Source organism: Ixodes scapularis, unplaced genomic scaffold, assembly GCF_016920785.2.
Source record: "Ixodes scapularis isolate PalLabHiFi unplaced genomic scaffold, ASM1692078v2 PGA_scaffold5__190_contigs__length_132052651, whole genome shotgun sequence".
NCBI classification, from domain to species: Eukaryota; Metazoa; Arthropoda; class Arachnida; order Ixodida; family Ixodidae; genus Ixodes; species Ixodes scapularis.
The window spans coordinates 97,871,085-97,887,498 of NW_024609880.1; the positions used below are offsets into that span (position 1 = coordinate 97,871,085).

At 47.6% G+C, this 16,414-nt stretch overlaps 1 protein-coding gene across 2 annotated transcripts in view; it reads left to right on the forward strand.

Moving 5' to 3' along the window:
* The window catches only part of LOC8041933 (kinesin heavy chain), a 76,942-nt gene that overhangs the window by 13,187 nt on the left and 47,341 nt on the right, over positions 1-16,414 (forward strand). For both annotated transcript variants that reach the window (XM_040222760.2, XM_040222758.2), the window contains exon 2: positions 15,834-15,921. In XM_040222760.2, the coding sequence (XP_040078694.1) occupies positions 15,834-15,921 (88 nt within the window). The remainder of the gene's footprint in view (positions 1-15,833; positions 15,922-16,414) is intronic.

The window sequence follows — 16,414 nt, forward strand, 5'->3', positions numbered from 1 at the left end:
TATCGGTTCGTGGTCATTCTCGTTATTGTCGTCGCGACGGTTCCAGGTCGGGGAGTGACTCTAGGCGGACTGTGACTCTAACCGGAACTCATTGTACTGGGGAAGCCGGGATGCGGCGATTTTGCGGAGATTCTGGTTCGACCAGATTCGACTGGTTCGAACTCTTAACGCAAAGTTCGACGAAGATTCGACTGAAGTTCGACTATTATGCGCATGCGCGGGAATAGGGAACCAGCTGATGGCCACCTGCTGGAGAAAGGTGACAAACTAACTTTAAAAAATATATATATAGTTTGCTTTTACATATTGCGTAAACTTTGGAAATTATTTTCTGAAATTAAAAATAAACTACTTCATAATTTTTTTTCTTCACAAATGATTTTTTTTTTTCGGGCAACATTATTTAAAAGATAGAAGTACAGGGGAGAAAATGATACAATCACGAAGAGAAAGTCAGAAGATTGGGGAGTAAAAGTGTAAAGAAGTTTGTTGATAAAAAATTGGAGGGGTAGACGATTTAACGGGGGATATGGAATTAAGGGCAACATCGAAAAAGGGAGGGGTGTAAATGTTTCTAGTCTAGGTGGCGTAGGCTGCCACCCGATTGGCCGCCAAACCTTCGTCGATTTCTGTCAAAAGTACGAAGGTTCGCCGAACCATGCAGTCGAACTCCGAGTTTCGACATCGAAGTTCGCGACAGCGCTAACTGGAACAGTGGTGGCTGTGTTTTTGGCCGAGAAGGCGACAGGCGGTTGCTACAGTGTCGGGCAAACCAGTGTAATAATTCTAAAATACAGCGCGGCACGGGGAACTTTGTGGGTAGCAGCTTCCTCCACGCGGAGATGTCTATCGAGACGGGCCCGCGGCCGTTCCGACCAATTTGGATAAGTGGTAATTAGTGCTGCGGAGAAGCCGATGGTGGCGGCGATTGAGGACGCCTTCAGCTGGATGGTGTGGTCTGTCTCCTCGGGACGTTTTGGAAGCGAGAGGTGCCTCCTCCCCCTCCTCCGATGCGAGAGTGATTCCGCGTATCGATTATTGGGAACGTGTTTGTGTGCCTTGGTATAACTAGGGTGCTTTCATGTCCCGCTTCGAACATGAAGGCACTCTAGGGATAACGCTGCCAGCGGGCCAAAGCGTTATCTACAACGTACCTCGAACAAAGCTCGAAGCTGCAACAAGCGCTCCTTGCTCCTAAAAAAAAACAAAAAAAAACTACATTCTTTTTTTTTTTCTTTTTCTTTTTTCGTGTTAGTTTTACAACGCGTTCGTTCTCCGGCACAAGACCCGTCGATTCGAGCGGACCACTCTTGTTGCTGTTCTAGGAGCAGAACGCGTCTCTGCACCTATAGACCATTCCAATATTTAGGAGCCCTCAGCTCATCAGCCTGGGCTTGTAAATATTGGAATGATGTATACTCCACCTCACAAATGTCTGCAGTAATGACAAAAGCACAGGCGCGTGGTCCTAGCTCGGCGGTATGCGTTTGTTTGTAGGAGGACTCTTGCATAAGGGGCACTTTCTAAAGCCACGCACTCGTGCTCATGACTTCGTCCTCACTGCAGGTCCTCACTGCCGATGCTTGTGAGATGGAGTATAGCTTGCGGTGCATTCGACTAGAATTGATGATGAGTTATCGAATGACACTTACCAAAGGACAAATTGTGGAATGGCAAGTGAAACACACGCTACCCCTGGTAAAAAGTATTATATGTATAAGAAATTTCTTTGTCCAATAAAGGTATGATCAAATAAGATCTTATAATATATTGTTCTTATATGGTTCTTTGTATGCTCTTGTAAGATCTTATTTGATCATATGCCTTTATTGGACAAAGCAGTTTCTTATACATATAAGGTTTTTTTTGCTGAGGACGGAAGGTGCAGTGACAAGTAAGGCATCCAAGTATAATTTGTAAGATTACCTCTTTCTATGTGAGTCGGCTCTAGCGTGCACAACTGCAAGAGCTATAAATCAAATTTATTGTGACACCCATTTTCACTGGTTGTCGGGTGTTACAGGCAGAAAGCCACCTAAATATGGCTTGATTGGGCTGCACCCCCCCCCCCCCCCAAACACACATACACACTGTTAAAAAAAATGTGCAGGGTGTGCGAATAGTAGGGCGAATGGAATAATGCAGTGTCATCCATAGCTTTTAAACGGTTCTCGTGAAACAACACGTCTCTTGTTTTTGTCCCTTCCGTTGTCTCTCTGTAACTTAAATCAGCTCGCCTATCTATTAACATCATCGAGGTTCTCGCGACTTTCCCTTGCTCTTGAAGAAGACTATGAACGACGCAACGCTATTCGATTCGAATCACTAGAGAGTTTTAGTAGATCGTTCCCATGACTCCGATAACGATACCCGATACTCCACCACCGCCTCCCTTGAGCATGCATAGTATCGTTATCGGGGCTATCGGAGGTATCGGAACGATCAACTAAAACTCTCTACTATTCGGACATCCCTAGAAATGTGTATTCATTTAAAAGATTAGTCTGTCTACGTTCCCGCGTAACTAAAAAAATTTAGTCCGTTCTAATGTTTTGTAGTTGAACAGTGTCCGTGTAAATATGGTTAATTTATACCCCAACAGAAAGAACAGGAACGTCGTTCAACGCAGAAAACGCGAACGAGCTCCCATTTGACCAGTGCAAAACGCAAAGGCGGAACGTGTTCCAGAAACGTCCGCATACAACACCTATCAGACCGATCTCACTACGCGTTCCACGCATGTGTGACGCCACCATAGCTGTAGTATCGTACAAGGCAGGCGCCAGAGGCAGCTCGCGCCGCCTAGTGCTTTGTTTGCACAGACCTGCCGCGGAGTTGCACGTTTCAAAAAGGTAACGGAAGTGACGTAATTGCGTCTGATTGGCGGATCCCATTGCCTCCACCAATCAGACGCCATTACGCCACTTTCGTGACCTTTTGAAACGTACCTGTAAATGTCAAACCTAGCCATCCAGTTTTCACGATACATCGTGAAACTGTCTATTGTTCGGTCTGTTGTCTCTCGCAAATAGCTCAAACTGGGAGTGTGTGGTTCGCGAGGCTCGGAGCAAGGTGTACGGGCCAAAATCTAGAGGCTCATGCCGTTCACCTCAAGATGTCAGATCGCGCAGGCACGTGTCGGCCGCTTTTGCACTTTTTCCTCGGAAGCCGCTGAAGTCGCTTGGACATGAATTGCTTACTTCACCTGCATGACTGGCGGAGACGGGCAGGAAATTAGGTAGTCTTTCCTATGCCCGACTGTCCCCACTTTTTGTTATTCCTCGGACCAGTAAAATTGCAGGACACATCCCCGACCGTTCTGGGTATTTTTCGCCAATTTCTTCTAAATAATAATGACAATAATAATATCGAATAACTGGGCGTTACAAGTTTTCCGGGCAGAAGTCTGTAAACCCGGCTTCGTTGTGACGCCAAACTGCAGCACTTCGCCCACTTCTAAGCGCACTCATAACACAAGACTACACTTTCTTTTGCGGACGTACCCCTTAAAGCCGATACTTTCCGTTCTTTCCGACCGCCAAGAAAACCCTCGAATAAAAAGAACGCCAGCTATTTCATTCTTATTATTCTAGTCATTCGTAGTTCGCAACGAAACACGAAACCACTATACGAGCGCGGCCGAACCTCCGCGTCAGCGATATGCCCCCCAAGAGGCGGCGCGCTCGTGTGTGTGTAGCAATGACTTCCGGAATTGCTCAGGCAGGAGGCCCTTTGTTTTCGGCTTACACCTGGGCTTACGCACGGTCGGCTCTGAGGGAAGGAAGGCTGGGGCGGTGCACCAGTTCCGGTCAGGTGCCCGCGCGTCCGTGCGCGCGCTTTCGGGGGCGGCAGCGGGACGGGGTCGTTCACCCGCCTTTCCTGACGAGCCTCGATAGACGCCGCCCGACCGCCTGCAATTGCTGGCTCGCTCGCTTGACCCGGGACAGCGGAGATCCGTCGCGGCGGTGTGTTTCCAACGGCCGGGAATCGGCCTCGGAACGTGCGCTGAGGACAGAGTTGACGCCACTCATAACCTCCTCCTCTATACTGACAAAGCCTGGCAGGTCGCCACGAGAAGCGGCCGCCGAAATGGAAAAGGTGGAGCGGCAGACAACGGATGAGAGGAGAGCCACGTGACTGGCGCCCCGCTGCGGCAAGACGCCCGAAACACACTTTTCCCGAGCGAACGAGTGTGTTTCGGGTCCTCGCCTCTGGGAGAGCTGACGTCCAGGTTCCCCGAGAAATTGCTCTATGATGCTCTGTGCCACCAGATCCTCGCGCTCCAAATCTGCGATTTTATGGCTTTGTCGTCGAACTGCCGGGCCTTGTGAGAATAGAGGAGGCTCTAAATGGATCGTTTTAGTAGATCGTTCTGAAAACTCCGATAACGATACCCGCTACTCCGCCGCCGTCTTTGTGCGTGCAACGTATCGTTATCGGGGGTATCGGAACAGTCTACAAAAAACTCTAGTAAGTGACGCTTAGAATGTAGACCTTTCCAAAAATATTTGACCCCCCCCGCCGATCTGCTTGAATAAGTACGACGTTCCGATGCACGGTACGTGAGATTATCCGGGAATCGAGGACGAAGTTGACGTTGGCTTAACATTTTGTAATTTCAGAACGCAGAGGAGGCAGACAAAACAGAGTATGTTATGACCTCATTTCGCGTCCACTTTATTCTCTGTGCGTTCTGAGCTCCTAATTATGAGGGACAATGAATCTTGCCGCTTACACGGTATAGACCTTTTCCGCGAGCGCGCCGCCATCTTTAGTGTCATCACTTCTGGTAGGGGGAAAACATCGTTTTGCCGTCGCCACGCCAATAGAATGCATTTAGGATATAAGCGTCACCATCGCACACTTTCGTTTTGCCTCCCAAGCTGAGGGGACATCGTTTTGCTCTGTCGCAGACGCTTTAACATATCTGGAGGACGGGAAAACATTTTCTGCGATTTTAGATAAAGTCAGTAACGTACGTTGCTAGGCTGGTCGGTGCATATTTAGGTACAAACAAAATACCCCAAAAGAGACGATGGAAAGTAGGCAGGACAGGCGCCTCTCCTGTATACTCTCTTGTCCTATTTTGCCCCTAAGTGGCCTGTTTAGGTTCTGTAATTGCCGCAAACACAACACTTTTTTTTTTTTTTTTTTTGCAATTTGTTTAAAGAGAACATCGAGAACATCTTGTTCTGCCGTCGTCTAGTCGAGCACGTTCCACTGCACTAATATAGTACTGAGAATAACCTTTGAGTGATGAGAAAAATACAGGAATGACCACGGATCGCGCTAACTGTGTCGCTATCTGTACCTCCAAATGTTTTTACTAAAAGAAAATTGGCCCGTTTAATTTGAGTTTGCATATTGCTACTCGAAATTCTGGAACAAGTCCAGATTTGGGAGCAGGATCATTTCACTTGTTGGAACGACGCTAAACCCAGATGTCGAAACCCCTTCCTCACATTGAACAACGGGAGCTTTATTTAACGAATAATGGGGCCACTCATACTTTTTTTTTTAAATTTTTATGGTAAGTGTTTATAAGATGTAAAGCAACGAGATCATCTTGGATCCATCTCCGCGATATAACCGTTTAAAATTTGGACGACGTCGCGGTTTAAAAGCCACGGTGTCTTGATGGGAAAAGAAATATATAAATGTTAGACCTACATCGGGTTCTTCTCAAACTTAAGACACTCCTGTATTATACATGTTTCTTTTTTTTTTTTTAACTACTACTTTTTTTGTATGGGTTATTGGGCTACTCCGGCCTATATTTAGGTTTGGTGACCGCTTCTGTTAAGCTTTTTGCTGAAAACAAAAATACATTGAGGCCAAACTTGGGCCGTCCGTAATATGCGCCTGGCGTGCAGGTATACGCGTGTGAGCTAAGCTGACAGTTTTGTTCGCTCGCGGATCAGTTTTGTTGACCGATGGAGAGCTTCGAGTTTATCGCACTCGCTGTACCCCCCTTTTCTCAAGATTTCATTTTTTTTTTTTTTTTTTTCATTTTCTTCCTGCTTAATCTTGACGGTGTAGGGGTTATGCTACCAAAGACAGCGCCTTTCTTCTCTATGCGGTTATGCGAACGAAGACAGCTTCTCTCGTGTTTCATTCCTTTATTTATAGGCACTTCTGTCTTTTTTGTGTGGTATTAAAAGACGTCCCTTATTTCGGGAAAGCGGAAGCCTATATATTCGCAGCAAACTGCCACTCAGAGCGAGAAATTTCTTCTTTTCTTTTCTTTTTTCTTCATATTTTTGTTTTTGGTCAGTAAAATAAAAAAAAAAAAAAGCATCAAAACGCGAAGAATCCGCTTTTGCTGGGGAACTGGGTGACCTAGATGTCATCCGTTGGACGAGCGAGAATAGACGAAAAAAATAAACAAAACAAGTGTAGTTTCGCTTAAAATCGCCTTCTCGGATAGGAGTGGACACGAGGTGCTATACCGCGGACAATATGCGCCGAATCGGTCCCCCGTGCGTCTTTGGCTTTTCTGGCAGTTTTTTAAAGAAGCTTTGGTTTACACTTGACTTGAACGCGATGCTTCGGTCTCAATCAGGAAACTCGTGGGAACTGTAGGCACGGTAAACTTCTAGCTCGTGTGTTTCAGCCTGTATTAATCTGGGGTGTACACCCATAGCGCCATGTTTCTGACGTCACGCCCTGACTGTGGGGTCTGGGACATATGCAAATCGTTCATTAAAAAAAAAAAAAAAAAAAAAACACGCGATATGGGGTGGTTTTTTGACAAAGTGTGGGTCGTAGATCAGAAATATGATCACGTACTGCCAGTCCAGTCCGACCCTTTCACGCAGCGTCTTCGATAAAAGACGTCGTTGATTTACTTGGGTGTCCCAATTCATTGCTTCAGTGACGAGTCTCGCGACCTCGTCACTGATCATTCCTTTTCAAGAATGTTGCTGCCGTCTTTCTTCGTTGCACCGAAACTGAATAGCAACCCATGGCATGTACAAATGCGTTCTCATCATGAAAACCGAGTTAAATGCAGAAGCGCCGCGTCCATAAATGGAAGATGTAAAAAAAAAAAAAAAAAAACTCAATGTGGCGGCATGATGGCATGATGATTATTGCTAGTGTGAATTTTTCCGTGTAGCCTTTGCGGTGTTTATACATGTGCCGCTTGTATCCCGTGTTTGTGTATGAAATTGGTTATAATTACGCGAACGTTGTCTCGTGTCTGTGGGCGACGCTCGCGCTCTGGGTCACCACCCTTCTTACAAGTTGCTAAAAAATATAGCGTTGTGTTATTTCGCCAGCCATATTTTGTGCGCAACGCGGCATCGCCTTTTTTTTTTTTTGCGTTTTATTTGTTTAGGCAGCACAGCAAAATTTCACCTATTAGGTTGGTGCCCTAAATGAGCACGTTTTGGCGTTATTAGTTTCATATGACAGCCTTTATATTCTAGACAAAAAAAAAAAAAAAAAGCTGGCGGTCGCTTGTCTGTGCTGTGTCGAAGTCTGTACATCCCTCAGTTTTCCAGGGAACGAATCACCATTAATGTATATATACACCTGCTAACTTCCCAACCTGTTGTAGAACGAGAGCAGCTAAGGGTGAGTGTGCGACCTCACTCTTAGCTGCTCTCGTCTTTTTATTTTTCTGTTTTTTTAGAGAAAAGCAAGGCACCAGCCCGAGTTCTGAAATTAACCCAAAGCACCGTTTGCTCTCCAATTTTTTTTAGCGTCGCAGGTGTAGTGATCAAAGTTATGCCTAGGCTCTCTCTCTCTCTCTCAATCATTCACACTCGTTCGTTCATAATTGCGTCGGTTTTCGAGTTTAATTTTCCATTAAAATTGTATTACTCCGTTGTACTTCGGCCTAGTCATCCTCTTCTAGAATCAGCACTGTACTTGTAAAGCCCCGAAGCGGTAATCAGCGGCAGAACTCGCTCACAAATTGCTCCACTCCAAGAGTGGTTTCCATCACTTGGAGCAGACCGCGGCCGGAACACCGTTTTTAGTCCGGGTTGCGTCCACTCTCGCAACGTCTCGCCTGAGGGTCATGGCTAACTTGCTTCACGTTGTTGCTGTGTAAAACTTTTTTTCTTTTTTTTTAATACGGGAGAGTCGCGCGACTTTTACTGACGGCTTTTCTTCGGCTCCTGAAATTGGCCGGGAGGAGCGTCACGCGAGTATATTTGGCAGGGCCCTGGCTACAGCCCTCCGCCAACTGTCTCGGGGTTCGTCCACCCGCGCCCGAGGCCCTTGTTTTCCCCTTCTAAATTTTTTTTTTTTTTTTTCACGTTTGCTTTTAATTTGTGTTTTGTCCCCGCACTGTTTGGGTTTTTCCCTTCACTGTTTGGGTTTCTCCCCTGAACCTTACCCCCTTTTTTTTTTTTTTTTTTTTTTATTGCTTTGTTGTGTCGCGTTTTTGTACTACTACTCCTTAGTGTCTTTTTTTTTTTACGCTTGAATTTACGGTTTGCTTGGGGATAGAGTTACAAAGTACACTGTTCGAGGTGCGCGCTTCTGATTAGATTTGCCTGAGTTATCCCTGGTCCTCTTGTTTATCACTCTCTGCCTCGTCTCTTTCCTCTTCCTTATGCACATGCTTCATCTCATCCCTCTTATTCCCGTTCTCCGTCTTATTTTCTGGCTTTCTTCGAAGCGTATTGTATTTTCCTTTTTGGTGAGCGAGTTCGAAGGAAGGAAAAGCCCGTCGATTCCTCGGCAAAGCCAGCCGCGGCGCCTTGCAACATCCTCTTATCATTCCTTATATTTATTTTTTTATTCTCTTCGCCAGTGGTCTTTTTATTTGGTCGTCTCTCGTCTACTCTCGCGTGGTCGTGGTTCGGTATTTTCCCGGAGAGAGAGAGAGAGAGCACGGGCTCTTTTATTCCGAGTGCCGTTATTCGGGGAGGCACGTACCGCTTCGGTCACGTGACTCCAGTCTCTCTCGAGCGGTCCCCAGCTGTCGTTTGGTTTCCGGAAAGCGCATCCCATCGGAAAGTCGGTTGTCGGCTGGCGCTCGTGCTGGGAGTGAACTAAAATACTTCTGTGTGCGGAGTGTCGTTATACAATGCCGCCAGTTCTCTGGAGGCTGGATCACGCATGTGCGTGTGACTCTTACCGACTGTGTTACTTCGTTGTATTATCGCGCCCGGTGTGAGCTGAAACAGTCCTTCGTGCTTCCTCGACGTGCCCGCCAGTTTTTGGAGGGACCTGTGGTCCGAACCAGGAATGGAATGCGAGGTGGAGGTTAGCGCTTCTGCTGACCGAAGACGAAAAGAAAGGCCGGATCGGGCGTTGAAGCTCACATTGATCGTGATACTTCGTAGTGGTACTTCGTAGTACAGTGTATTTCGTAGTACGTTAGTTCGTATAACTTTGTAAGCAACTATAGCGTCACAATAAATAAATGAACGAGCTAATGAACGACGCAAGTACCCAAACAAACGGGAAAAGGTGCGTCGCACCGCTACCTTGATCCATTGTCGCAAAACTTTTCGCGAACACCTTTTAGCCGCACAGGAACAAAATTATATATATATATATATATATATATTGTTGCGTTGTTCCGGGTCCAAGCAAGGAGACGATTGTTTGCGGTTCGGCTTTTTAATTCCAAACTGACCGCCACCGGCGCGAGCCCCTCGCTCGAGTCCGTGGCGCCGAGACAGCCCGTCGTCTTCTTCCTCGTAGCAAATGCCCGGGGAGAAGCGTAGGTCGTCCCGACCGTAGGCTGCAGGCGTTGAGGGTGATGGGGAAGGGTGCTATGGTGTGAATGGGGGATGGTAGGGCTTTATGCGGCTGACGTGAACAATGTCTGTTGAGGTTCGACGGCGATCGTGGAGGGGTTGCGGGAGTTGCACTCTGTAGGTGACGTCGGAAGTTTTGGCGATGATTTTGTAAGGCCCGGCATATCGATGAAGCAGCTTGGTTGCTTTGCCTAGTTGTCTAGTTGGCAGCCAAATCCAAACTAAGTCGCCGGCAGAATACCTTGCAGGCCGATGGGTGGCGTTGTACTGCAGGGATTGTCTTTGCTGTGAGGCGCGGGTACGTTCACGTGTAAGTTGGCGTCCTTCCTCCGCTCGACAGATTATCTCTGCAACGCTGGGGGAGAGCCGGGTGACATTGTCGCGGGAAGGAAAAAGTGTGTCTAGCTGGGATACTGGGAAGCGGTTATAAAGAAGGAAAAAAGGAGAATAGCCGTGTGTGTCGTGAACTGCAGTGTTATAAGCGTATGTTACAAATGGGAGTACTGCGTCCCAGCGGCGTTGGTCGACCTGGACATACATAGACAGCATATTTGCAAGTGTGTGATTGAATCGTTCGACCATGCCATTTGTTTGAGGGTGGTACGCAGTCGTAGGCGTGTGCACAGTGCCGCAAACATGCAAAAGATCTTGAAGAATCTGAGAAAGGAAAGCACGACCACGATCGCTGATCAGCTGGCGAGGTGGGCCATGCCGTAAAATGACCTGAGAAAGAAGAAATGTGGCAATTTCTCTGGTTGTACCTTGAGGCAAAGGGCAAGTTTCCGCGTACCGCGAGAAATGGTCGATTGCGACAATCACCCAGCGGTTGCCTGAGAAGGATTTAGGAAACGGACCGAGCAAGTCAATGCCGACTCGCTCAAATATATAGTGAGGTGGTGGGAGGGATTGAAGGAGACCGGCTGGTTGTTGGGTAGGCTTTTTCCGCCGCTGACATTTGATGCAGGACGTGACGTATTTGAAGATATCACTATACATGCCTTGCCAGTAAAAGTTGGTGCGGGCCCGCAGGTACGTTTTGTAAACGCCCATATGACCGGCAGTAGGGTCGTCATGCAATGCCAACAGAATATTCGCTCTGAGGTGTTTGGGAACGACGAACAGGAGATCAGGACCGTGTGGATTATAGTTTCGGCGATACAGTATGTTATTCTGAAATTCATAAAGGCGGGTTCCTCGTTTGTCCTTCTGGGTTAGGTTAGGGTTTTGAAGAGTAGCAATAATCCTCTGTAGTTTTGGGTCCTTCTGCTGTTCGGTACCGAAATCAACGGACGCCGTTAGGGACACTGCGGCGGCGAGGGCTCCATGGTTTTCGGGGCAAGCATCAACTGGATTCCGAGACAGGCAGTCGGGGGCTTCATGCTTCTTTCCAGATTTGTAGCTACCACCGGCCATTCCGGCCGGTGGTAGTTGGCGGTTGCTGCGAAGTAACGTGATGGCAGCAGAGGTGCGAGGAAGGACCAACCTCCACCAAGTATGTTGCGTTGTTCCGGGTCCAAGCAAGGAGACGATTGTTTGCGGTTCGGCTTTTTAATTCCAAACTGACCGCCACCGGCGCGAGCCCCTCGCTCGAGTCCGTGGCGCCGAGACAGCCCGTCGTCTTCTTCCTCGTAGCAATATATATATATATATATATATCGGGCCCTGGAGGTTTTTTAATGACCATGCTGGACTTAAAGGGGCACTGACACATCAAAATCTTTTTTTTTTTTTTATCCGAAACGATAGAAAACGATGCCGGGACATTACTCTCAAAATTCGAAACTTAAGAATTCAGTACTTGTGAACTAAAAAAAAAATATATATATAAATTTTTAAACGCCGAATTTGAACTTCCCGCGCGATCCGCGCCAGTGCAGAGAGTCGAATTTTGCGGTCTCCTGCGACTCGACTTTCTTTCGGACCTCCGCTCCACGTTACGAAGCAAAGCGCCGTTGCCACCGCGACCCGAAGCGAGGAGGAGGTGAGCAGGCGGCATAGAAGGGCGCCGGCGCGGGAAAAGAACGGTTTCTTCCCCGACTCGCCGATCATCCTCTGCTCGAGCGCCGCCAAGTTTTCCGGGGGAGGATACAAATCCAGGAAGCGACATCACACCGGACTCTGATTTTTGGTATTTCAAAAAGAGGGGCCGTGCGTTCGCAATTGCGTTAAAAAACCTGTTTTACGATTGCCGTTATTAAATGTTACTGGCGACGTGAGCGATCGAAAGCGTCGCTGTGGTCGGCCCACCACAATTGGCCGAATGCTGACATGACGTCAGCAAAGGATGTCTCATCGACGGAAATAAGAGGAATGTAAGAGCTTCAATTTTGACGGTCTTGACAATGTTGCTTCGAGAGCGCTATGATTTCAGGCTTCCTCCTGCTCCTTACACACACCATTCAACTTGTTGTTCACAAGGTAATGACTTCACGAAAGGTTACTAAACCAGGGCGCCACCGAAACATCTCGCCGCTAATAAAAATGTCGCCTAGAAAGCTTCTAAATTTCCTGATTTTTGACGTCACCGATCCAAAGAAGCAAGGAGGTGAGCGGCGGGAGATATAAACGCCAATAATAAACAGGCGCGCGCAAAAAAAAAATTTTTTTCGCGATGCGTTTTTTTTTTGCATGTCTATGACTACAACTTGTATCCTTTTAGACAATAAAAAAAATACGGCCTTTGGGGTGTCAGTACCCCTTTAAGGGGGTACTCCGGCGTTTTCTTCGTGATCTTCGATTTGCCTGACAATTTGCCGAACACACCAACAAACGTCGCTGAATAGTTACCCAAATATTGGGCCAAAATAATGTTGTTGTTGTTTTTCGTGTGAAGTTATCGAATTTGGAATTTCGGTCCTTACCGTGTTTTTCAAAGTGAATATCTCTCCGGCAACAATGAAAAAATGACGTCACCGCAAGACGGGGGTTCACTCTTTTGTCTGTAGACTTTGTTCCCAATTGACTACGAGCTGTTTCACGGTGCCAAATGAATCCAAATGAATGCTTTGGAAGCTCGCTTCAGCACCCACGCACCAACACGAAACAAATGCTCGGCATAGTCCATGTTTGGACTTCCCGCTCGGCCCGCAAGCCTGCCTTCCCCGATGTCACGGCACTGAAATGTGCTGGTATATTTGAATGTTGTTTTTGACATCATTTTCACTTCATTTTCGCAATAACTATACTCAATTTTGCGATACTAAATAGCATAACGAAAAAAGGCAAAGACCGGTGATTCCGAAAATGCAGTTAGTTGTTGTGGCTTACAAGAACTCCGGAGCGCCCCTTTAACGATCCGATGATCGCTTCTTCATTCGAGACCAAGAAAAGGGGAAAAAATAATAATAGCGATTGACGCTGATATAACTGGGTAGTAACCGAAAAAGAAGAAAAAAAAATGTAACCAGGGAGGCGTGCGTTGAATGTGCAATTCGCAGCTGAACAAGCGTGTCTCTAGAAAAAAAAAGGGGGGGGGGGGATTGTTTTGACAGTTTGTTTTTGTGGTCGTAAGAATTTACTAGAGGGCGTTCCTCTTCTAACTGAGGACAGCTGAAACTAGGCTGCTGTTAGTGGGTGTTGCTCAAACAAAAATCGAGCTTTATTATTATTATTATCAACGGCGTCATCACTATCATCATCATCGTCGTCGTCGTCGTCATCATGCTTTTCTTTCCGTTTTTGGCGCACGTTGTGTTTTGTAATTTTCGAGGTCTTCCGACACTTTGAGCGGGTTTTCCATCGCGCAGCATGTGAGCTGCAGACCCTGCTCATTACGTCTCGGGGTCGAGAAGGCGTCTGGACAGGCGCCTGCCCTTCTTTGGGCTCGTTTGTTTCGCTTTTGGGTTGGGTCGTGCCCTTTCGAGACGCTCGTTTGACTGGACTGACCTCGCCCTAGTTGGCGCGCGACTGCAAAAACGGCGGGATAACCGACACGCGCGAAACAAACTCCGGAGATAAGTCTCGGTGCACCGGTCCACCGCTCTCCAAGTGCCAACGCGTTACTGACCGTTATACAGGCTGTCCCCTTAAAAAAATTTACAGGCTTTTTTTTTTTTTTTTTTTCTCTTCACCGAAAATGAATTACGCATTACCGAACTCTCATTCTCCGCCACAATGTAGCGCTAGCGGTCCGAACCAGGTGGCAAAGTTTCAGAACAAACGGTTATCTTATTCGAAAGTTGCGTTTTTACAGCGGAGCTGTAAAGGGCTAGTTTGCCCAGTATCGTGTCCGTGGGCAAACAAATCTCTACACAAAACTCTGGACAGCTACCGCCATCTATGAGCGACGGCCGCAACCTTTCGAGCCTTTCCACTCTGGCTTGCCGACTTGCGGCCGGACATTACTTCATTCCCACCATAGTACAGCTTCGCTGGTCTTCCTTCTCCACTAAAATAATAAAAAAAAAACGTTTTTTTAATGGGAAAACGGCGGCCGGCATGTAACTGAATGGTGCCAGTTGTCGAATACGGGCTCCATTTTTCCATCGAAAATTTTAGAGTCCCTTCTCTCGAATAAAGTAACGGTTTGTTCTGAAACTTGGGCATCTGGTTCGGACCTTTAGCGCTACATTTGGGCAGGAAGTGAGCGTTCGGCAATGCGTAAATTATTTTTGCAGTGAAAAAGAAAACAAAAAAACTATACATTTTTGGGGAAGGACACAATTCCTACGCCAACATGCTGTTGACGAACAAGCGCGCGTTCGCTCACTCCCAGTGTGGGCGCTACGCGTGCGAAGAAAGCAGATTCGCCCGAGATGAAGCGTCTGCCCATGCGCAGGGCGGACAGTAGCGCCGCCGCACCGGCGTGACGTCACTTCCTCTTCCGATATAGCTGAAAACGATGGCGTACGCGAGAGACCCGATCGAACGAAAAGTTAATGCGCCGAGAAATTGACGGGGAGGAGGAAACGAGCCGAGCTCTGCTTCGAATGATTAGTGAGTAGATCTCAGGTCTACCTACGCAAGTGTGCACTAGCGTCGAGCTGGACCGAGTACGACTGCAACTGCTTGCGACGTACGCGTTGCTATGGCAACAGCTGCGTCGGCTCCGACAAAACCGGTTTTTACCCCGTTTTGTTGGAGCCGCCGCAGGTGTTCCTATAGCAACGCGTACGTCGTAAGCTGTTGCAGTCGCACGCGGTCGGACTCGCCGCAAGTGTGTAGATAGATCACCCTTAACAGAGTCTTTAGAACGAGGTACGCCCGCGTCCGCCGTTTGGTTTTCTCCTTCGAACGCTTTTACGAGTACACTGGAGATAAAGGCAGCCTTTGTCTCCACTGCACTTGTCGAACGCGTTCGAGGAACGCCGGAGTTCACTTCACGATTATCGAGTTCAGTTCACGATTAATACAACGCAAAGCGCGGCATGAAGGCTGAGACAGCTTACTAAGACGTTGTTTCTCTGGTTCATCCATCACCTTTCCTTCCTTCTTTTTTGCTTTGTTACTTGTAGTGATTGACGTAAGTCATCATATAGGACGAAGTGTTTTTTTGTTTTGTTTTTTTTCTTCCCAGAAGGATGTGTTCGGGTGTCAGTCTGCGCGCCCTCGTTTCGAGTTTTAATAAGGTCTCTGGGCGTGCTTCTTTTCATTTGGGGTGTGCCGCCTTTTTGAGCGAAGAGCCAGTAGTAGCTGTTTGTGTACGCTGTTGAGAAAGAAAACGGGTGGGCATACAACGGGCAAATCGACCGTTCAGTGTGACGTTGGACGTGACCTTGGAGGTCCTGTCTGTTGCACTCGAAGCCATTGGGCATCAGCCATCAAATGTTATTTTTATCCGTACATAGCGTAGAATGCTCTTGCTTGGTGATTCGTTCTTCGACGTCCTCATCGTCTTCTACTGTAATATCATTGGCTGCAAAAGTGATAATAAGAAGCTCGGAACTATAATTTTTTTTAGGTCAGCTTTTGAACTTGATTTTTTTTCTTACCTGTATATTTTTATTGGCCCTGCGGTGTTCTTGAGTGTAATTGAAACCGTATGCCCTCGGTAGATATGCTGCCTCTCCAGAAATACGGCCTTGTCCCTTTGCCTAGAGAACAAGAGAGGACCACCGTAGCTCGGGTATCGACGACCGCACCCCAATGTGTGCTCTTTTTTCCCCCACCCAGGGCAAAGTCTACGTGTACGACAAGGTGTTCAAGCCGAACGCGACGCAGGAGAAGGTCTACAACGAGGCAGCCAAGGTCATCGTCAAAGGTGTGTGGCGTCGCAGTCTTTTTTGCTGCTCCGCCCCTAGCGCTCTCCCCGCGAGTCTTTTATTATTTTCGTCGCCATTATTCTCCGATCCCCCCATTTTCTTCTCTCTTATTTTTTTCTTTTGTGCTTACGGCGTGCCTCACTTTGGCTGTCAAAGCCCTCGTCGCGAAGTGGAGGGCGGGACGGCGCCAGTTCCTTTTGTAGCCAAAGTAGCTGTCGCGGTGCGTGATAGCTAGGACACATGGATGACGCAATGTAACAGACCAAGCGCAGATCCTGCCTCCCCTCCTCGTCGTATCCCTCTATTTATTTCTCTCTCCGTTCCCCCCCCCCCCCCCCCCCCCAAATCTGCGCGATTCTAGCTTTCCTGCAATGTGTTGTGAATCGGGTCACGTGGGCGTGACGTCACGGCCGCTTTGTGACGCCCCTCTTTCTGCTGTGCACATCCTCACCTTCCGGTGCCTGTTGCATTGGATGCCGTGACCATGACTTT